This window comes from Mirounga leonina, unplaced genomic scaffold, assembly GCF_011800145.1.
Source record: "Mirounga leonina isolate KUSES-001 unplaced genomic scaffold, KU_Mleo_1.0 Mir_154, whole genome shotgun sequence".
Taxonomy (NCBI): domain Eukaryota; kingdom Metazoa; phylum Chordata; class Mammalia; order Carnivora; family Phocidae; genus Mirounga; species Mirounga leonina.
In genome coordinates, this window is record NW_023270389.1 from 9,081,654 (window position 1) to 9,104,539 (window position 22,886).

A 22,886-nucleotide genomic window follows, 5' to 3' on the forward strand; every position below is an offset into this window, starting at 1 on the left:
ACAGCAATAAGATTTTATGAGCCATCAAAGTACTTGTAGCTGTATGGGTAAGTCAACACAATGAAGAGGAAAACATACCTGGCCTAAAGCCTTCTGACATCGAGATTCTAACCTGTCCACACCGTGACTTGGGAACCATTCTGTTCCCAAGCACCCTCTCTCAAAGAGGAGTGAAGTACCCCCACCGAAGAGATCCTAGGGGAGATCCAGAGGTGGAGACCGTTGGTAGTAGTACGTGGGGTATCTAGAGGAAAGGGGAGAGAGACGCACTTAAAACACGCGAAAACTGGAGACCTCGGGGCCTTGGGCGGTTGGCTCTTGTAGCAGAGTCTACAGTAGGTAGAAACAGGTTCTACCCCTCAGGCCGACCCCGTCTGCAGGCCTGTCACGACCTCACCGCCTCCGGCTGGACACCAGGGCGTACCTGGGGCTTGTGTACCCTCTCAAGGGTCTGTGGGTCCCCGGGGCGGTGCGGTCTTGCTCCCACAGAAAGAACCGCGAGGCGGGCCTCAGCTCGTCGGCTGGCGGGAGCCGCGGGCGAGGGTGGGCGAGGGTGGGCGCGGGTAGGCGCGGCCGCCTTGCGGGCTGGGCTCCCTTCCGGCTCTCGGGCAAGTTGACTACAATAGTACCTATTAGCTAGGGAAACGTACAGGCCCCAACATCCCTAAATCCTCGCACTTGGCGAGGGCAGCAATCGACGACACTACGGGCCTCCCCGCCCCAGACACGCAGAGAGAGCGGACCCAACCCACCCCGTTCCCCGGCGCGGCGGCGCTACCACTTCCGCGTACTCGCCGTGCAAGCCGCGCACGCGCCTGGAAGCAAGCTACGGTGGCCCTGCTAAGGACAAATTATTGACGTGCTACTGGTCTGCAAATCCAATCCGAAAAGTGTGAACTGACTGGGATAATTTAGGAAGGCGGCCACGGAGGCATTTACGGAAGGGGACTTATACACGGACTTGGGAGTAGGAGGGGGTAAGGGGTGGACAGCCGTGAGGAGGAAGAGAATTCAGTCTCCGCCGCCTAACCACCAGGGACTGGGAGCGGACACTGGAGGCGCGCCCCGGCTGCCGGGTGCCCCGCCGTGGGGGCGTGGTCTCGCGCTGCCTCGGGCGGGGGCGGGCCCTGATCCGGGCCACGCCCCGCCCTGCCAGTGGCCAAGGGCGCGGCACCCTCACTTCGCTGCAAAGCTGTGGTCTGCACCAGCCGAGCGGAGGTGATCCAGGTGAGTCCCCGCACCTACGGGCAGTGCGGAGCTCCGGCTCTCGGGGCACTTCTGCTCCAGCGCTAGGCACCGCCCCTACCTCTGCCATCCCAGGATGAATAGGGAGGCGCTCCGTTTCCCCTTTCTGGTCTGTATACTCCTACCTTTCCATCCCCTTTGCCCTCCACCTGCCCTGCATCCTCCCCCTGATGGAGTGGGTTTGGCGCGTTGAAATGGGGCCCACCTCGCTATCTGTAACTCAGGGAGATTCTCAAGGTCAACCCTTCAGTGCCTTCCTTTTCTCTCCTCCTCTCCCCGGGCTGTGCAGACCCGGGCGCTCCTTGTTTCTGCCTCCCGGAGCCCACCCGACCTTGCCAAGTGCAGCTCTGGTGCAGAAGATGGGCGGGCGGGACGCTGCAGGGGCAGTGGGCAGTGCAGGCCCGATGGGTGACAAGTGCCCTGGGAGCCCTGCGCCTGCTGCGGATGTGGATGTGTTGCTAGGAACCGTCCGGGAGAACCTCCCAGGGAATTGTTTGTTTTCCTGCTGCCTCATAAAACCGTTTGTCGGTTTGTACTGGAACCCTTAACGTGGGTCATTTCCTACCTCTGCCCGAGAGCAGGAGACTCCGCAAGGGAGGAAGACTCTCCATGTACGGTTCTACTTTGGATTTCAGAGAATTTTCCTCCTTATCTGTGTCACTGCAGCGAGCCCCAGGGCCACTGCGGTGGGGCAGCTGCAGGGAGGTGGAAGGGGCAGGAGACTGATTGGTGAGTCATTCTCCTAAGTTGTGGCTTCTGCTGTTACTTTCCTTTCCGACCAGGAGTTTACGAGCTACTTTGTACCTTAAGGGACAAGTGAATGTGGAATAGGAGGTAAAGGAAAAGCTGAGACAAGAGGGTGTATGTAGGAAAGGAGTGACAGTTGGGGTTGTAATCTCTCAACTGGAGAAAGGGAGTCCTAGAGGGAAGGACACTACTGCTGTGGGGACCAATGACTCTGCGGTAGCTGTGGACCTAGGCGTGGTCCTGTGGAATTGCTGCAGATTTGAGATTCCTCTGTGCGTGGGAGCTGCACCCAGGGCTTCTCTTGGGAAATCTGTAGATCACTGCAGTTTGTGGGAAGCACCCAAGGTTATCGGTCAGAGTTATAAGGCTATGTTTTAGTTCAATGAATTCAGTAATAAGAGCACAGTATCCTGGTCAGGGGGTCAAGAATGTTTATTCTCACAGGAGTTAAATTTAACCAAGTTAAAGAAAACTAACCTCTAAAATCCAAAGAAATCCTTTTACCCCTGGGAAGACATTCTGTTAAGCTTCCGTCCTGACACAATGTTACAGAAATAGAAAACTTTCCCAAGCAATTTTTTTTTTCCTGAACTGATGTTACTATGAATAAAACAGATACACTAGAAAGATCACTGTAGCCAGCTATAGAAAGTGTACACCAGGGACTTTCTTAGATTAAGGAACAAAACTGGAGAAGGGCAATCTTCCCCTAATTTAGACTTCCTCCTGTTGGCCGAGAGTCCTGAAGAGACAGTCATGGAAGGAAATTTCCTAACCTGGAGGACAGCAGAGGGAGTGAACAAGAAAGAAGGGCTTTACCCCACTATCCAGAGACATGCTGAAAAGCCCCTGGAGCAATCTGGAATGAAGTGGATGACAAATCAGGCTGTCAAAATGCAATTTAGTGCCTACTGCACAGTTAGCTGTATTTAAACCTATTGTTCCCTGTTTAATATTTAAATATTCTGAATCTATATTCAGAATACAGTTGCCAACCACAGTTGACCATGAACCATTTCGTATTTTTAAGCAGTGTTTGTTTAAAAGATTCTACATAATGCTACAGTTTATGCAGTTGAATTAATACTACTTGTGAGTATACCATCCTCCTAAAAAAGAATTCAGCAGTTATCAGCTAGGATACTACTATGTACATGAGAATTCCTGTTTCCCTCACTCTCTCTTACAGTGTCTACCTACCTATCTTTGTGAGGAGAAAAACATCAATGAGGAGATAAGAAAATTGCACTACCTTCCAAATAACATTTGGAAATCCTTTAAGGATTTCATCGTTTGGGATTGTAAGTCCCCCTTATTGACTCTCTGAGTTCTTGCCAGAGTTGACCTGTTCATTAACTGGAACTCGGGTTCTAATACTTCAGTGTCTTAGTTCACTCTTTTTTTTTTTTTTTTAATAAGTGGTATTTTATTTCTCCAGCCAAAGTAACTTAAATGATTTTGGCTCAGCTTCATCCTAAGCACAAGGAATTAAACCCCCCATTTCAGGCAGCCCTGCTGGTTCTTTCATCCAGAATGTCTGATACCCTGGTGAGGATTCAGCAGCTGCTAAGAATTAAATACAGTCTGCCCACATTTCTTGTGATGGAAAATCCAAGTAGTGCCACTGTGACTCATTTGAGAGTTTTGTTTTCCTCTTGTGGAAGTCAGGGCTTAGTTTCCCCATGACCTTCAGTTCCTATGTAATATGCCAATTAAGGCACAGTTATGTGGAAATCATGACATGAAAAGAAATGCCAATTTCTGTGTTGCTTTGCTCCTTGCAAGCCCGTACACCTGAAAGATTGGAGGAAGTTTTTCCTTCCTGGAATCTCTCCTCTTGTCATACTGCAGTGCTGACACTCATTAAAAGAAATTTAACAATAAGTTACTTTCTGGACCTTTTCCAAGTTTTTTTTTTTTTCTTTCCAATTAGAAAGTTCTCAGGCTTTAATCAGTCACAGACTTGGAGTTAATTATTAGCTCTCTATTCCTATTAATATATTTTATGCTCAGGAGAGAGTTTGAGGAGATAGCAAAATTCCAGAAGAGGTCAGGTGTGGTCAGACTTGCTCTCCAATCTCATTCAGAGGCAGTAGAAGCAAGGGTGGAAAGCATAGACTCTGGAGCCAGTCTGTCTGGCTGTGTGTGAGTCCAGGCTTCCTCTGTGATGGCTGCGTGACCTTGGGCATATTACTAAACCTCTCGGATGCTCCGTTTCCTCATCTGCAAAAGAGAAATAATAAGATACCATAGGGATGCTGTGAGCAGTTAATACTAGTGAGCTACTTAGAACAGTGCTAATAATTGATTTCTCCTACCACTCTGGTCTGTATCACTGCACATACCCTTCTAGTCTCTACCCTTCAGACTCACTGGTGTCCTTTCTCTTCCTTACACAAGCAAAGCCCTTTCCCGGCTCCCGTGTCCTCACTGTTTTCTCTCCCTGTGTGTCTCTCCCACATCACTTGATGTCCTTCAGAGCCCTTCTCTCAATCTGCTACTGTCCTGTCTCATGGTCCTCCTGTGTCGTCTCCCTCTACGTCCCTGTGTCTTCTGGAGGGTCAGGACCTTGGCTCTCAGTCTGGATCGCCATTGGTGCCCTGCGCACCTCGCCGCCTCGCGTGGTGCCTGGTGTGGAGCAGGGGATACGTCAGGGAAGGAACCATTCCCCAAGGCAATACTGAGGAAGATAGTAGGTGTGGACTTCAGGCAAGCACTCCATTTAGGTAAAACGTTTGTCCTGCAGCGGTTTTATCAAATCCGCTCCATTTAATGAATTGTTATGTGATTTTTATTTTCTTCTGCATCCCACGGCTTCTCCCCATTCTTTCTCCTGCCCTTTGAGGTGGGTGCCTTCAGACCATGGGCAATGTCCTGCAGCCTGTCGCTGGGATCACATCCCTTGGGACCTCGGGCCCGGCATGGCCCCGGCTTCCTAGGTGAGGTGCCAACACACCTCTTACCCCATAGAGCCTTGTGTGTCAAGAATCTGGGAAAGTTTGTCATCACACCGTCATGTTACAGTCCACCCTTCCTAGATTCCTGAGGAGCTGAATTACCAGTATTTTCCAGGGGAGACTCAGTTCCACTCAGGCAGAACTATTCCCATGAACTTGGGCATCATGCTGGTCCTGTCCTCTCCCACTCCCAGCTGGGGCATGCAGTTAGGTATTAATTGTTTTCAGTACTGACAGGTCACCAGAGTGTTGGGATTAAAACAACATGGGAGGGGCGCCTGGGTGGCTCATTCTTTAAGCGTCTGCCTTCGGCTCAGGTCATGATCCCAGGGTCCTGGGATGGAGCCCCGCATCAGGCTCCCTGCTCCGCGGGAGGCCTGCTTCTCCCTCTCCCACTCCCCCTGCTTGTGTTCCTGCTCTCGCTGTGTCTCTCTCTGTCAAATAAATAAATATCTTTAAAAAAAAAAGGGGGGGGGAACTTGAATTTTTTTTTTTTTTTTTTGAGAGAGAGAGCACAAGCAGGAAGGGCAGAGGGAGAGGGAGAAAGAATCTATAAAGCTGAATACGTTTGGATTATATCACATTTATCTCTTAAAGGGACAGATCCCCTACCCTTCTAACTGTTAGCTTCTGCTTTCCAAGTGTTCTGCCAGGAACATTGATGAGGAATCAAAGAATGTGAGGTCCTGGGATGTACCAGTCGCTGACCTACCTCTGCTGTTCGCCTCCCTGAGTTAATGATCAAGTGCTAGATAAATAATGGTATGCCTATTTAGCTAACTTTTCACTTTTAGCCCTTGGAGAAGTATCTACCAAATGTGCAACGCATTGGTGGGGAGTAGTCATTTTTCCTCACCTGGGTTATTATTCCTTCTCTTAAATGTCCACGCACTTTTAAAAAAATCTAGCTGTCATGTGAAACTTTGACACTCAGACGGATCTCGTAATCTGTTTCATGTAGAAGTGGCCAGAATGGGGGCGGCTGGGTGGCTCAGTCAGTTAAGCATCTGCTTTCGGCTCAGGTCATGATCCCGGGGTCCCAGGATGGAACCCCACGTTGGGCTCCCTGCTCAGCAGGGAATCTGCTTCTCCCTCTCCCTTGCCTCTCCCCAACTTGTGCGCGCTCGCACTCTCTCTCTCTCTCTGTCTCTCAAATAAATAAAATCTTTAAAAAAAGAAGAAGAAGAAGTGGCCAGAACTGGCATTTTGAAAATGTAGGTTGGACACAAAGAAGTCCTGTGATTCTTTTTTCTCTCCCGTCATGGAAACAGGGAATTACTTTTGTGCGGCTTCCCTCCGAGTTCTTAAATTTCTCCTTTGAGCTCTAGATGGGTTCATGAGGGTCACTGCCCTCCCTGAGATGATTGTGAGGACCGTTCATTTGTAGAAACAGCTAGAGGCAGAAGTGAGGCTGGGCAGCTGCCCTGGGGTGCCATAAGCAGATCTAAGTAGACATCCGGCACAACTCCAGAGTTTTCTGAACCACCTTCCATGTTGGGGACTCAGAAGTCCATTTGGGACGATCAGACCAGTCCTTTAAGTGACCGTCCTTGTGTCAGGCTCATGAAAATGGTGGGTTTTGCCACGTAAAGTAAGGAACCATGTATAAAGAAGGTCAGATGAATAGCACAGGGAGCCAGATAAGAATTTTAACGAAACCTCAGGGAACGGCTGCAAGTCATTCTCTGAGTGCTTTATCATTGTTCCATTCCTGGGTGTGTAAAAAAGGACACCGCTAAGAAATTGCAGGACAGTTTGAGGAGAACAATCTTGCAGAAGGAAGTAGGGGGTGACCACTGTCCAGCTTGGCTTTTATCTACTTGTGTGAGGGGAGAGAGCTGAAAGGTGAAAATCCTTTCTCCCTTAAAAAATCCAGTTGTTTTCATTTAGTTAAAGAAAAGTTGATGTAACTTCATGGCTCAGAAGTAATAACTGGAGGCAAGTGCTCAAATCTATAAAGCCTGCCTTTTACTCCATTTGTGCAATGTTGATTGTGCTCTGGGGAGTTACTGTTGGCAGCCGAGAGAGACTTGAGTAAAGAGTGAAGGAGAGCTTCACCCCAGGAGTATTCTGGTGTGTGTGGCTCAGGAAGTGTACGGGGTAATTCTTGGAACTGAAGGAACCCCTGCGCCAGCGAGATAGGGCAAGTGGTGGCGAGAAGTAAAAGGCATTCACGGTGGAAAATAAGTAAAACAGTCTTCCACAGATGACAGAATCCTGTATGTAAAGCATTCCAAAGATTATGGATCCAGCCCTCCCTTCTCCTGGGCTCTGGTGCCTGGGCTCTGTCCCCCCGCTTTGCTCCTGCGGTAGAAGCCCAGGGTGCAGCTCAGGTCGGAGCTGGAGTTTTGCAAAAGCATTTCTCCTCATCGCTCCCTGTGCTGGCGGAAGAAGTAATCTAACTCCTGGGTGATGGGGCAAACCCTGCAGGGTGGTGTAGTAGCAAAGAGCTAGACCTAGGGGTCAGTCGGCTTGTGTTCAGACCCCAGCTCTGCACTCACTAGCTGTGGGGCCTTAGACAAGTTGCTGAACTCCTTTTGCCTCAGTTTTCTCATCTGTCAAATGGGGATGATAATACTAACTACCACATAGGATCGCTGTGGGGATTGTTGATGTAAACTCTACCGTGGGCCTGACAGGGGAGAAGCAGTAGGTCTTATAGGAGGTGTTCAGGATGTAGTGGTGATATTATTTCCCATTTTGCTATTTCTGCCATGTGGGCTGAAAAACTCCATGAGGAGTTAGTTTGGTGTGGAGCCTGCTTTAAGAGTTGCCCTCTCTCTCTCTCTCTCGAAGGAAGGAAAAGGGAGGAAAGAGGGAGGGAGGGAGGAAGAAGGGTGATTCCCAGGCCCCATTAAGCCCTACAGGATCAGAAACTCTGAGGGATGGGGTGTGTTTTAACAAACATGTTAGGTGACATTGATGCTAAAGTTTGAGAACCACTGACCTGGAACATGGGACAGCACTGTATTGTGTTTCTGTCTTCATGAAAGTTACTATAGAAAATGTAAGCAGGAGACATATCCTGTGTCCCCAACACATTTGGAGATGTGTACTATTTTCATCAACCAGGGTTCAAGTGCATGTTAGAATAGCTAACCCATCAGCTGGAACAAACGTGCACACATTCAAAGCAAGCCTGCAGCCCACGCGGGTCAGTGAGGAGTGCAGGCATCATGGGGGAAGGGGTAGGACTTGCACTGGCCCATACTGGCAGGATTGGACCGCGGGAGCGATTCCTGAGATGTCCTGCCTCACAGCCCACTTGTTTCTTAACCCTCAGCATGGGGGCTTCCACCTTCTCCCACTCCCCTAAAACCCGGCTGTCAAAGGGTCTGCCTCACCAAAGTCAAGAGTATATTCTTGGTCTGTTCATGCATCTTGGCAGAGGTGTCCACTGGTTCCTATTTGGAGCTCTTTCTTCCTTACGTTTGGGGTCCGTACTGATCCTGCTCCCTTTGCACCTTGAAAGCTCTTTCCATGTGTAAGAGTTGAGTCCGCCCAGAGGGCCATCTTGGTTAACGGTGATGCTTGCTTGCTTGGCCGAACACCTTTCCCTTTGGGAAGTGACGCTTCCTCTACTAAGACTTAACAGTCTCGCACCTTTTCCTCCTCTCTGCCCCTCTTCTTAGTCCCTTGCCGGGAGAAGCAGCCAGTATTGACTGTTACCTGTCTGGTAAAGCCCCTCTCGTGATCTGGATCTGTCCTCCCTAACCCTGTCTCCCAGTGCTCCCACCGTCCGCGGGGCCCAGCCACACCAGCCGCCTTTCTGTCCCGCGAGTGTGCCAGGCTTGTCCTCACCTGGGGCCTTTGCACTTGCCATGCAAGTACTCTTTTTGTGCAAGGACTCACTTTGCCGTGCAAGTACTCTGACCTGAATAGTCTCTGCCCCAGAATGTCGTGTGGCTGTTTCTTCCTCATTCTTGTGTCAGTGTAAATGTTACTGCAGCAAGGTCTTCCTGGTCTTGAGATATAATTGACATATGACACTGTGTGAGTTTAGATGTATCATATATATTTTTTAAGATTTTATTTATTTATTTGACAGCGAGAGAGGGAACACAAGCAGGGGGAGTGGGAGAGAGGGAAGCAGGCTTCCTGCTGAGCAGGGAGCCCGACGCGGGGCTCGATTCCAGGACCCTGGGATCATGACCTGAGCCAAAGGCAGACACTTAACCAACTGAGCCACCCAGGCGCCCCTAAATGTATCATATATTTCTTTGATACATTTATTCCGGGCCGTATGATTGCTATTGGAGTGTTAGCGAACACCTTGGCATGTGTGTTATCAGTCTTCTGTCCTCATTAGAATGTCGGTGCCTTAAGGACGGGGACCCCGTCCTGTCCACTGCCGTGTCCCCCACCCCTCAGCAAGTGCCTGGCGTAGAGTAAGTGCTTTGATGTCGTGGTCGAATCAGTGAATTAGGTGTTCTTAGACACATTATGCTGTCCACACTAGAAAACTGACTCCCTCCCAGACACAGTATGCTGACCACACTGGGAATCTAAGTTCGACCAGCCTTTTGCCGAATTTGAATCTATTTCAAACAGAATCAGAACTAATTTCTGAGTCAGAGCACCTTATTGATTTGTAGGAAAAATCAATATCTCCTTGTTTAGCAAGTATGACTTAAGTAGGCAGACATGCACACTCACCAGTATTTACAATATGCCTTCGTATTTGGGCCAACATTTATTAAGTGTTCATACCAGATGCTTATCTAGTTTCTTTCCTTTATTTTTTTTAAAGATTTATTTATTTTAGAGAGAGAAAGAGAGTGTGGAGGAGGAGCAGAGGGAGAGGGTGTCCCAAGCAGACTCTGCGTTGAGCGCGGATCCTGACCCGGGGCTCAATCCCACGACCCTGAGATCACGACCTGAGCCAAAACCAAGAGTTGGATGCTTAACTGTCCACCACCCAGGTGCCCCTAGTTTATTTCCTTTAATTCCTCCAATCATCCTGTGAAGTAAGTAGTTAGTATTCTGTTTTATAGAGAAATTGGGTAACATTCCCAAGCTCGCAGAGGCAGTGTCTAAACATACATCCATCTGACTCCAGATTTCCTGCTGTCTCTACCCCTGTGGATCTTTCCATAGGAGGAGACAAATCTTAAAACAATATTCAAGGGCACCTGGGTGGCTCAGTCGTTAAGCGTCTGCCTTCGGTTCAGGTCATGATCCCAGGGTCCTGGGATCGAGTCCCACGTCGGGCTCCCTGCTCAGCAAGAAGCCTGCTTCTCCCTCTCCCATTCCCCCTGCTTGTGTTCCTGCTCTCGCTATCTCTCTCTCTGTCAAATAAATATATAAAATCTTAAAAAAAAAAAAACCAATATTCAAGTCTGCTAGGAGTAAAAACATTTCCAAAAGGATCTCTACTCTTAAATAAGTGACAAGGAAATTAAATTAAATATAAAATCTAGTTTCTTTTAAACCTTCAACTTAATATCCTTTCAGTTGAAAGACGGCCAGGAAACGGTTAACTGAAAGCATACACCCCTGCAACTACTAAGAAGGGAGGGGAGGCAGCGGCCCTTCTGTCCTATTTCTGCCTTTCCCCAATACATTCACTTTCATTTTGTAGGGTATGTTTGTATCTAGTTTCTGATCATGGCTATGAAGGGGAAAATCTGGAATTGGGTGTGTGTTTACTTGTTTGCCTGTTTCCTCCAGTAGAACATGAGCCTCATGAGGGCAGGGACCAGAGTCTGGGCTCTTCATCTCCAGCCAGGGGCCCAGTGAGTGGTACACAGCAGGTGCTCAGTAAACTTGAATAAGCAGGTGAATGAGCATCTCTGGCCACAGTGCGGGTTTCGGGGTTTCGGTAACTGCAGTTCGCTGATTTCCATGGTCAGCACTGGAAACCAGCGTCCTCCTAAATACTCTTGCTTGGCGGATACTTTAGCACGGCTGGCTAGGAGTTCAGAAAAAGAAGTGAATATATATAGTTCCAAGTTTTCATTTGCGGTGTTAAAATAGCAGTTCTAAATGATAAATTCTTAAATGTATATTATCATTCATTCAAACATCCCCTTTTATAATTGAATCAGGGCAGAGACCGTTCACGTTAACACACGTAATATAACCCGATCCGTAACATTTGCTGAGTGCTCACCACGTGTCAGGCATCATGCTGGGCACTAATACAGTGTCCCCATCCCTGTCCCCGTGTCTTCCTCGCGACAACCACAGGGGCGGGTGGGTACCACCAAGGTCATCATGTAACAAATAAGGAGGCCGAGACCACTAAAACACATGGAGGAATTTTCCCAAGAACACGCACCTAGGAAGTGTGAGAACCGGGTTTGGAGTTCAGTGTCATTCCAAAACTGCATCCTTAGCTACAAAGAGCACAGAGCAGGTGAGTGACAGGAAGTCACATATGACTGACTATTTGGTTCCATCACAATATATTGCTATTCCTCTGATTTCTCAATTCCTAACTATTGTCAGGCCACTTTCCGTATGATTTTATAGAAATTATAGAAAAATACAAAGGAAAGTGTACAATTCACCTGTCTAGAAATGATTATGTTTATGATTTTGATATTTTCTTTTAAAATTTTTCCTGTTATGGCGAAAACTAAGATTATACTGTATGTACACTTTTTGAAATTTTTTTTTAAAGATTTTATTTATTTATTTGACAGAGACACAGGGAGAGAGGGAACACAGCAGGGGGAGTGGGAGAGGGAGAAGCAGGCTTCCCGCAGAGCAGGGAGCCCAATGTGGGGCTCGATCCCAGGACCCTGGGATCATGACCTGAGCCGAAGGCAGACGCTTAACGACTGAGCCACCCAGGCGCCCCACTTTTTGAAAATTTTTTAACCTAACATGCTGTATGTGAAGCCCTTTTCAACATCTTTAATTGTGTGCACACCACTTTTAATGGTTATACAATATTCTATTTTATGGGTGCACTATTTATTTAATTAGTCCTCTTTGCTTGGCCACTGTGCCGTTTCTGTTGTTGCTGTTATAAATGGTGCTCAGTGGGGCGCCCGGGTGGCTCAGTCGTTAAGCGTCTGCCTTCGGCTCAGGTCACGATCCCAGGGTCCTGGGATTGAGCCCCGCATCGGGCTCCCTGCTCTGCGGGAAGCCTGCTTCTCCCTCTCCCACTCCCCCTGCTTGTGTTCCCTCTCTCACTGTGTCTCTCTCTGTCAAATAAATAAATAAAATATTAAAAAAAAAAAATGGTGCTCAAGTGAATGTCTTTTGAACCAAATCTGAGTTTCTGATTATTACCTCCAGCTAGCTGCCCAGTGGAATTAATGAATCAAAAGGTATGAACGGGGGCGCCTGGGTGGCTCAGTTGGTTAAGCGACTGCCTTCGGCTCAGGTCATGATCCTGGAGTCCCGGGATCGAGTCCCACATCGGGCTCCCTGCTCAGCGGGGGGTCTGCTTCTCCCTCTGATCCTCTTCCCTCTCGTGCTCTCTGTCTCTCATTCTCTCCTCTCAAATAAATAAATAAAATCTTAAAAAAAAAAAAAGGTATGAACGATGTAAAGAATATTACCGTTGTTGGGCTCTTCTCCAGATGGTTCTGTTTTACACTTTCCCACCGCTGTGTAATAGTGCAGACTAGGTACTTTTAAATAGGTACCTAAAAACATTTCTATTTATACAAATTATAACTGCTCATGGACACAGCTGGAGTGTGACCAGCCTCGAAAACAGTGTGACAATTAACAAACACCAAAATACAGCGAGGCGGGTTGCAGAGGACTCTAGAGGTGCCTTGGAAGTTGAGCTCCAAAGGAGCTGTTAGACCACATGCCGTGTGTCTGGCACCATGCCAGAGACCAAGGTCTAGGGCAGAGCTCCCACCCCCAAGGCACCTTATCTTCTTGGGTCGATAGAAGGGCTGCTGGTAACACAGAGCAGGTATATAAGCAACAAAATGTGGTGTGCAGCCCAATGAGGGCTCGTGCCAGAGCTGAGGAAGCCTGCACCCGGGAAGCTTATCTGCCGGCTCCAGGGTTTGGCATCTGTAATCTGCACTGCCTCCCCTTAACCAGTGCGCACACCTGCACCCGAACCCACCAAGGCCGATCTTTAAGGGGTGGGACCGTCCCTCTCTTTGCCCTGGATTCCTCAGAAGGACTCAGCAAATGATAAGTTTTTTTTTTTTTTTGGATCGCTGACTGAATTAAGCTGATTCTCTCCTGAAAGGACAAACCTTAAACCATTTTCCAGTCCCTACTGGATTCATGTTTTCAACAGCTGTGGTGACAGAGCTTTTTTTCTGTGTTCTGACCTCCTCTTTCTCTGCTTCAAAGGTTTCAGTAGACACTTTTGAGGGGAACAAAAGGGATCCTTAGGCACCTCCTTCATGCCGGGCACGGGGCCAGGTGACAAGCATTATGTTGGTTGGAGGTGTCATTCGGGAAAGCCGCCTGGAGTGACGGCTTGCTTCGTTGATTCCACAGGCGTCTGTGGGCACGCTCTGTGCTTGGCATGGCGGGTGCCGAACGCGGTCACCCCCTTGGGAACTTAGCAGCTGCTGTCGCTGGCTGCCGTCTCTGGTTTAGCATGGATCACACCAGCTGGGCAGCGCCGACTGCTACGGTGTTGGAAGCAGGACTCCTCACATGGGAGTGTGACGGGGTCAAGGAGGGCTGTCTCCCCCTCCTGCAGGCGGCTTCCTGGCCTTTGTTCTAGTGCCTTTGCAGGTGTGTCCAGGGCTCCTGCAGGGAGAGGCTCAGGGAGGTAGGCACCCCCCCCCCCCCCCCCCCCGTCTGAGCACACTCGCTGTCCCACGGATAGCTGTTCGGTCTTTTGCAAACCACCCACTCTAGCACTGGACTCTGGGTCCCCCTTACTGTATATTCTCTGCCCTTCAAAGGTACTTGTTGTTCCTGGCTCTGCTTGCCCATACCCAGATTCCTTTTCCCTAATACCCATTACTGTTGCAAAGTGGGAGCGAGGGTAACTTGCACTAGAGTGTGAATGTCTGACAGGTTTAACCTCCCAGATTACATATATACTTTGGAAGAGGAGCTCAGTAGTAAATGCTAATTTCAGATTGTACATTTTTGAGCAGTCACCTGAGTGTTCATTGCCTGCAGCAGAAACATCTACTCAAGAGGTACTTCTCGGGACGCCTGGGTTGCTCAGTCGGTTGAGCGTCTGCCTTCGGCTCAGGTCATGGTCCCAGGGTCCTGGGATCGAGTCCCACATGGGGCTCCCTGCTCCGCGGGGAGCCTGCTTCTCCCTCTGCCTCTGTCTCTCTCTCTGTCTCTCATGAATAAATAAATAAAATCTTAAAAAAAAAAAAAAAGAGGTACTTCTCTGTCTAGCCACTTAGCTTCTCCTACCCCAAGTCCGTACAAACCAGAAAAACCAAGGGCATTGACTAAGCCATGAAATTTTGCCTGTGCCTGAGTATTTGGCGAGGAATTCTAAAACCTGCTCTTCCTTAGTTCTTTCCTCTACGTGAACCTCCATTTCCTTCGCTGTGAGGGGAAGCTAATGGGAGTTTTGTGAGGGTGAAAAGTGAGCTGAAAAGTGCTACACAAACACAGCGTGACCCCGTGCTGCCAGGGAGCCTGGCGTCCGGTTCGGAGGCTGGGGTCTGGAAATGGGCTCTCGCTCTAGGACTCTCCCGACTCGCAAACATTGACCTAAGCCAGGTGCGCTTAATTGATTGTCCTTAAACAGGTGGCTTCTGACAGAGTGAGTGACAGGTTCATTTTGAGTGACCTGTCTGGCCAAACGTTGTTGAGCTCCAGGGACATCACATAGGTTGGAAGGCTCAACCGTTGCTTTTTCAAAGAGGTGTTCGGAATTCACCCTATATCTTTGTCTCAATAACTACTACCTCCCCAAGCTGATTTTCTACATTTCAGGAAGCAACTAATTCTAGAAGGGAACGAGCACAGGGAGATGGGGGGGGGGGGGCAGCCAGAGACTGCTTGCTTTCTGCAGCCGTTCCTGACGGTGGGGAGAGGGTGGCCAGGAGGCCATTGGTGTGCTAAGTCACAGCCACAGCCCTTTGCAGTGTTTCCCGCCCCCCAACCCGGGCGAGGTGGGCTGGGCGCCCCTGGGATGCAGCTCAGGGTGAAGAATGAAGGAGAAACTGGGGAGAATTATTGTGGATCGTGAGGGGGTAGGGGCAGACTTTAGGACTTCAGCCCTAAATGTCATTTTTGAGACCTAAGGGAAGCGTACTTTTAAAGAACTGAGCTGCTTTCTGGTGCCAAATTCCACACTGAGAAAGGCGCTGTGACCCCAACATCAGCTCTCCATTTGGAATCCAAATGTGAATCCCAGCTCTGGTGCCTTCCATTTTGGACCCTGGGAACATGCCTTACCCTCTGGGTACTCTTGGAAATAGGGATCTTCCGTCTTGCTGGGTTGTTCGTGCAGGGGATGAGAAACACTTTGGGGCAGGGGGGCCTCCTGGGCTTATAGGACAGATTGCAGTGAGCCAGTTAGCAGGGGTGGACATTTTAAACCAAGCACAAGAGACTCAGGAGCTGCTGGCCCGTGGAAGCCTCGCACACAGCGGGCGGGCAGTAAGGATCTCGGGAAGCACCATGACTATTTCCCCATGTCCCGCCTGCCTCACCTGTCCGGTGACCAAAGCTCAGAGCGGTTGGAGGGGCAGCACTGATCTACCTTGAAATGATGAGGGCTTCCTCCCACCTGCCAAGTTCTCTTCTCTTTGCTGGCCAGTCTGTTTCTTCTCTTTTCTTTCCTTCTGGGGCAGAACAGTAGTTAAAAGAGCTGAAATTGCAGAACACTGAAAAATGCTGAGATTCGTTTGTTCTCCATTTTATGATGAAATTTTTCAAATATACAGAAAGTCTGGAAGAATCATATACTGACCATCCCTATAGCCACCACCTGGTTTCCATAATTAACATTTGGCTGTATTGGTTTGTATTGTCATTTCCTGATGCATTTCAAAATACGTTGCAGGCATCAGAACATGTCACAGGGCTGGTTTTGAAGTGAGAATTCGATGAGCATCCTGGCTCCCCAGAGCTGCCCAGAGCCGGGTCTCTTAGCAATGTGATAGGCTCCAGAGCTGGGCTCTGCTTTCAAAGCACTAGAACCAGGTCTCCTACCTTCTATACCAGTATGTGCCCCAGGATCAAAGGGAGTCCCGAGGTGCCTGTCCTCAGTGTCGCCCCCTCCATGCCAACAGACACACACACACAAAGAACTTGGAATCATTGTATACTTACTGTTTCATATCCTGCTTCCCTCTCCCTCCCTCCCTCCCTACCTCTCTCCTCGGTCTCTCTCTCTCACTCTCTAATTTAATATATCCTTTAGAATTTTGCCATGTTAACCTTTTTTTCGAAACTATGGTTTTTAAGCAGCTGTGTCCCTCTCCAGCAATGCCTACTGCCGTGGTGTAGCTACATCTTGTAAACGTAATGTTCATCGGGAAAGAACACACGATATGATCACGCACTTTTCTGCGTGTACATTGCATACTTGAATAACGGTTCGATTCTGTTGTGTGATACACAGTAACATCTGCATCTGCCTCTTCGGAACATCGTGTTTCCTCCCACCTTTGTGATCCTGTAGGTAGACCTTTGCAGGGGGTGCAGCGCCGAGCTGCAGGCCTCCTACCGTGGGTGCCTGTGGTGCTGGGTGGTACCCTGACGTCTTCGCCTTCTTCCTGCAGAGCAGCATGGCTGTCCTCTCTAAGGAATATGGTTTTGTGGTTCTCACCGGCGCTGCCAGCTTCATCATGGTAGCTCATCTAGCCATCAACGTTTCCAAGGCCCGAAAGAAGTACAAAGTGGAGGTGAGTGGGAACCTAGGTTTGTTGAGGCAAGCGGAAGGAGAGGTGAGAAGCTAGAGGCCAGCACTGGCAGTCTGAGAACCACACCTACTCGAAATGCTGCCCCTTTCGGGCAGGAAGAAGGCAGGAAATGGGGGCCCCTACTGGGAAGCAGTCTCCATCTTGATTTCACTGGGTCTCTTCTGTAGAAAGACCAGCTATGCTGGGACGAGAACAGCACAGCCTTTGGCTGGAGCTATGTGCCAGGAAGAGTGTTATTTTCTAACGAGGGGTAAACAAGCGGGACCACATCAAACCAAAAAGCTTCTGTGCAGCAAAGGAAACTGCCAGCAAAATGAAAAGCGCCGCCTACTGCATGGGAGGAAGTATTTGCAAACCATACATCTGATAAGGGGTTAATTTCCAAAATATATAATTCATACAACTCAATAGAAAAAAAAAATTAAAAACTGGGCAGAGGAGCTGACCAGCCATTTTTCGAAAGACTACATACAAATGGCCAACAGGGACATGAAAAGGTGTTCACCATCACTCATCATCAGGGAAATGCAGATCAAAACCACAGTGAGATACCACCTCACACCTGGTGGGGAAGGGCCATGATCAAAAAGACAAGAAATAACCAAAGCTGGTGAGGATGGGGAGAAAAGGGAACATACTGTTGGTGGGAATGTAAATTGGTGTGGCCACTCTGGAAAACAATGGAGGGTTCTCAAAAAATTAAAAATAGGACTACTATATGATGCCGCAATTCCACTTCTGGGTATTTATCCAAAAAAAAAAGAAAACACTAACTCAAAAAGTATGTGCACCCCCATGTTCATTGCAGCACTATTTCAATAGCCAAGACATGAAGTAACCCAGGTGTCCATCAGTGGACGAGTGGATAAAGGAGATGTGGGGTATATATAGGATAGAATGCTACTCAGCCATAAAAAAGAACGAAATCTTGTCATTTGTGACATCGATGGACCTTGAGGGCATTATGCTAAGTGATACAGGTCAGACAGAGAAAGATAAATATCCTGTGATCTCACTTATATGTGGAATCTAAAAAAACATAAAAGCTACAAGGTACAGCATGGCAGCTGTAATAATTCTATATTGTATGTTTGAAGGTTGCTAAGAGAGCAAATCTTAAATGTTCTCATCAAAAGAAAAAAACTGCAACTATGGTAACGAGACTTATTGTGGTGATCATTTCACAACATATACATATATCAAGTCATTATGTTACACACCTGAAACTAATACAATGTGTGTCGATTTTTAAAAATAAGTAATAAAATCAACTAAATAAAGAGAGTGAGATGGCGGGGCGCCTGGGTGGCTCAGTCGTTAAGCGTCTGCCTTCGGCTCAGGTCATGATCCCAGGGTCCTGGGATCGAGTCCCGCATCGGGCTCCCTGCTCAGCGGGAAGCCTGCTTCTCCCTCTCCCACGCCCCCTGCTTGTGTTCCCTCTCTCGCTGTCTCCCTCGCTGTCAAATAAATAAAATCTTTAAAAAAAAAAAAAAGAGAGAGAGTGAGATGGCAAGTCTTCCCTGGTGTGCCACTTTAAAAATGATGTCGTAAGGTGATTTTCTGTTTCCCAAGTAAAGAAGAAACGTGTGGTGCTGAGGTTAGCCTGGGCTTAGACGTTAGACATAAGAAGGAGGTCTATTGGGCGCCTGGGTGGCTCAGATGGTTAAGCATCTGCCTTCGGCTCAGGTCATGATCCCAGGGTCCTGGGATCGAGTCCCACATCGGGCTCCCAGCTCAGCGGGGAGCCTGCTTCTCCCTCTGACCCTCTCCCCTCTCATGCTGTTTCCCTCTCGCTCGCTCTCTAAAAAATAAATAAAATCTTTAAAAAAAAAAAGAAAAAGAAGGTCTATTAAATGCTTCCTTTCATTCCAGCTAATCTAAAAGGGATAATTACTGAGGTTGTCCCTGGTGAGCCAATTTAAATGTCTATTTCTGTTTAGCAACTTATAAATAGACTCTCTCACTAGAGCTTTTCTTTTTAAATTTTCATATTGGTTTTCCTTTTTTTTTTTTCTTAAATGGACACATCCATTAAAATTCTCACACACTCAATTTCTATTCTCCCATTAAGGAAAATCTTAGAAGGTTGTGGTGTCTGATAGCTCTCGGGAAGGAGCTGTTTCCCTGTGGTGTCTTTGTGATGCATTGGGAACCCAGCAGTCATGGCACAATGTCAAGGGCACGGAGTCTGGCTCAAGCTGCCTCCCTCCCTTGTGCAGCCGTGACACAGATGTACATTCTTAGGACTGGATATTAACAGAAATACATTGAATCTGCCTCTGAGAGTTGAGACCTCCCTGTGAGTATTTAAGCAGAAAGTGATCATCTGTCAAGGGTAAAGTAGAAGATGCTTGAGGATAGATTATCTTTAAGGTTGACTGTAACTCAACACTGAATGCTGCTCTTGGCAACTTGATCCACAGCATCCTATTGTTTTCACAGTATCCTACCATGTACAGCACGGACCCTGAAAATGGGCACCTTTTCAACTGCATTCAGCGCGCCCACCAGAACACGTGAGTATTGGCCCCGAGGGCGCTGGGGACGTCTGCAGAGTGTGTGTTTTCTGCCCAGCACCTCGGTCTTTAGTACTCCGTTTGCTGAAGAGCAGCTGGGATGATGATCACGGGCACCTCCCTAAAAGGGTCGTAAAAAATATGTCTGTGGACAGGTTGAATATTCAGAGTTGTTAGACTAGTGGGGTTCTGGATAATCTTTTCAAAAATGTCTTTCAAGTTGCATTGGCCTTTGACAGCATTTGCAAGGTGCATCCTATCTAAGCTGAGATTGAATGTCCCAGCCCTGGGGAGGGAGCGGCTGTGAGCTCTGGAAGGAAATCTACTTGAATTCTCCACCACCTTCCTCGTGGGCACGTTAGAGCTGCGGACTTGTGCGCAGTGTGCTCTGAGTTACCTTTGATCCCGTGCAGAGAAAAGAGGGTGGATCCTAGTGGTGGGGCTTCTCCCTGCTCTCGATGTTTAGTTTTACTCTCAAGTGTCTAACTCAGCAAGTGAGAGCGTAAGGGGCGTAGACACACATCAGTGGGGCACTTTTTTAAAAAAGGTCTCTGTCTATTCCAGGTTGGAAGTGTATCCTCCCTTCTTATTTTTCCTAGCTGTTGGAGGTGTTTACCATCCGGTAAGTTTTTCCAGGGGGTTTTCATCTGCTTGGATTTTTTTTTTTTTAAGATTTTATTAAGAGTGTGCGCAAGCAGTGGGGAGGGGCAAAGGGAGAGGGAGAAGCGGGCTCCCTGCTGAGCAAGGAGCCCGACATGGGACTCGATCCCAGCATCCTGAGATCATGACCTGAGCCGAAGGCAGACGCTTAACTGACTGAGCCACCCAGGCGCCCATCTGTTTGGATTTAGTTCACTGAGCTCTTAGGGAGGAAAGCGGGAAATGGACATTTACCGAACATCTTCAATGTCCATTTAAAAGAATGTCATTCCGTTACCTGTTACAAAGTTCTTTAAGGTAGGTAGAACTGTCCCCATTTGTTATAGCTCAGGAGAAGTCTCTTGGATACTGTGTAACCATCCCAGGAGCAGCCAGCGACGTAACAAAGTAGAAGAATCAGAATTTGAACCCAGGTCTGTCTGATAGAAGGTTCGTGTCCGTAATTTTCTCATTTGCCATAGTCAGACATTGACGGCTTACAACGGTGAACAAAACAGGCCAAGACACTGGTTTACTGTTCCTTGGGGCCACAGACTGTGAGCGCTTAAGTACATGTAGTACATGCGGTACGCTAGCCGGTGACGCGTGCCACGGAGGAAGACACAGCAGGGCAGGTGGACCGTTGTGGGTGGGGAGGTCAGGTGAGGATTGTGCCAATTGCTGAGGTGACCGTGAGGCAAAAGTTAAAGAAGGTGGGGAGCAAGTGCCGCAGATGGCCAGACGTCTTCGGACGAAGAGCGAGGGCAAGGCCCTGCGGCAGGCGCCCGTCTGGTCTGTCCAGCGAACAGTGAGAAGGGCAGCGTGGCTTCCGTGGGGGGCAGGAGGCCGGGGGCAGACCACAGGGCCGTGTGAGCCATGAGGGCCATGACCTCGTGGACCGGAGAGGTGGTCTGCACTATACCTGACCTAAATAAAGCACGACTAGCTGGTCCCTCTAGTTAGGCATCCCCTGCCGTTCCCCACCCCCATCCCCTCTCCTGTCCGTCTTCCCTAGAGGACCATTCCTTGTGCTGAGTTCTCTAAAATACTCCATGAACTACTCTGGGGACAGCCTAGGTTTGGCGGTAACTCTGCAACATGATGGCCAAGCACGGCCTGGCAGAAACCAGGTTGCAGATAGTGACTTACGGGCCTGGGGTTTTTGTTTTCAGTGGTTTCACACACCTGATCGTTAACCTTGCCCCAAATCAACTAAACACACAAACAAATCCTAAAGTACTAACCTTATCCCCCGTGGCGCCACTGATGAATTGCAAAGGTACCTGGAGACAGTGGTGCCTGATGTTTCACGAGCCCACACCCCCTCCCATTCTCTCCAACTCCTCTTCACCAAACGGGTCACCGGGGATGGTGCTCACGTAGGACTCGCAATCTTGCCTAACTTTTACTCTCTCTTCTCAAGGGTCATGGGAAGGGGAAGACATCCCCCCCTCCAAGACCGCATATTCTGGGGTGCCAGCATGACACGCTCTGCCCACTTTCTCTGGCAGAGCCCCTCAATCCAAGTGCGGGCCGCCACACCACCTGCTTTGAGCCCCTTCCGGGGGGCGGGGGGGTGGGGGGGAGCCTCACTGAGAGATGCAGTGACAGGCCCATGGAGACAGCCAGGCTTCTCCGCCAGTCCTGCCTTGGGGTCAGTTTCTCTTGGGGCCTATCCTTCGACCCCCTGGCCTGCGTCTCCCTCTCCGTCTCTTGTGCGCCCGCACCTGAGTTCCCCGGGGCAAGCCAGGAGGTTTCTTCCAACCCCATCCACCCGGAAGGTCAGCCCTCACCTCCACCATCCACGAGCAGTTCATAGGAGAATCACACATCTTTGATCTTCCTGAGACAAATAACATACATCCACCCTAACTTTGGTGGGGGAGCATTTTACCATATGCACGAAAGTTTCGGTAGCACATTGTGTCATCAGCCCTAGATGTTACTGAAGATCTGCTGTTTCTTGGTCGCCACTACTGACCTCGCCCTTTTATTTTAGCGTGTAGCTTCTGGCCTGGGCTTGGCCTGGATTGTTGGACGGGTTCTTTATGCTTATGGTTACTACACAGGAGGTGAGTACATCGGGACGTCTGCCTAGGAAACAAATTTAAAATCCCATGCCACTCTATCTTTCTTCTTAGCAGGGCTTTAAGAAAAGGGGAAGTAACTTGATAGTTAGGTGAAAGGTCTGCTATCTTCCTTCTTTTTACTAACCTTTGAAAAGTAACAAAACTAAACTTTGACTGAGCATTTTCTATGTGTCAGTCGCTGCTCTAAGGTCCTGGGGTATGCTGTTTAACCCCATAGCGATTCTGTGATGTAGATAGTATGTCCTACTTTATCGATGGGCAAGTCAGGCTCTGCCGGGATTTAAACCCAGGCAGCCTGACTCTGGAGCTCCTGCTCTTAATTCACCACTATAGATGGTGTGCCCGAGAGAGAAGGGGGAGAAAGACTCTTTTGGCTGTACTTACCTCTTGAAAGCGGGGGAACACTCCCAAAGGTCCTGGAGCAAAATTGCTCTAATTATTAACCCCCAATCCTCTTAAGGTCCAAATAATAGCGTTGTGGTGCATTTCTTGGCATGCGGTATCTAAATTACTGACAGCTTTAGGCCAAACATTGGTCGACCTCTTCAGACTAGTCTGTGACGGGCGACCCCGGAGGCCTTGCTAGAACGGCTTGTGGATGTTGACAGCACTGTCCTTCTGGCACCTCTAGTCACCTCTGCTCTTTCTCCTGTTTCAGAGCCCAGCAAGCGGAGTCGGGGAGCCCTGGGCTCCATAGCCCTCATTGGCCTGATGGGCACAACGGTGTGCTCTGCCTTCCAGCATCTTGGTTGGGTTAAAACTGGCTTGGACGGTGGGTCCAAATGCTGCCATTGAAGAATTAGAGGGTGTTTAAAAACTCATTCATTTTGAGTGACTTACTTTTATTTTCAGTTATTTTTTTTTTCTAAATATAATAAAAACTTACCTGGCATTAGCCTCATACCTAAA

At 48.7% G+C, this 22,886-nt stretch overlaps 1 protein-coding gene across 1 annotated transcript; it reads left to right on the top strand.

The window, feature by feature from the left end:
* The first annotated feature begins 1,118 nt into the window (after positions 1–1,118).
* On the top strand, positions 1,119–22,886 carry MGST3 (microsomal glutathione S-transferase 3). The gene is made up of 6 exons (XM_035010062.1): positions 1,119–1,227; positions 16,592–16,714; positions 19,175–19,248; positions 19,813–19,870; positions 21,887–21,959; positions 22,636–22,886. Exons 2-6 carry the CDS (start codon positions 16,598–16,600, stop codon positions 22,770–22,772), a joined length of 459 nt encoding a protein of 152 aa, XP_034865953.1. The 5' UTR covers positions 1,119–1,227; positions 16,592–16,597; the 3' UTR covers positions 22,773–22,886.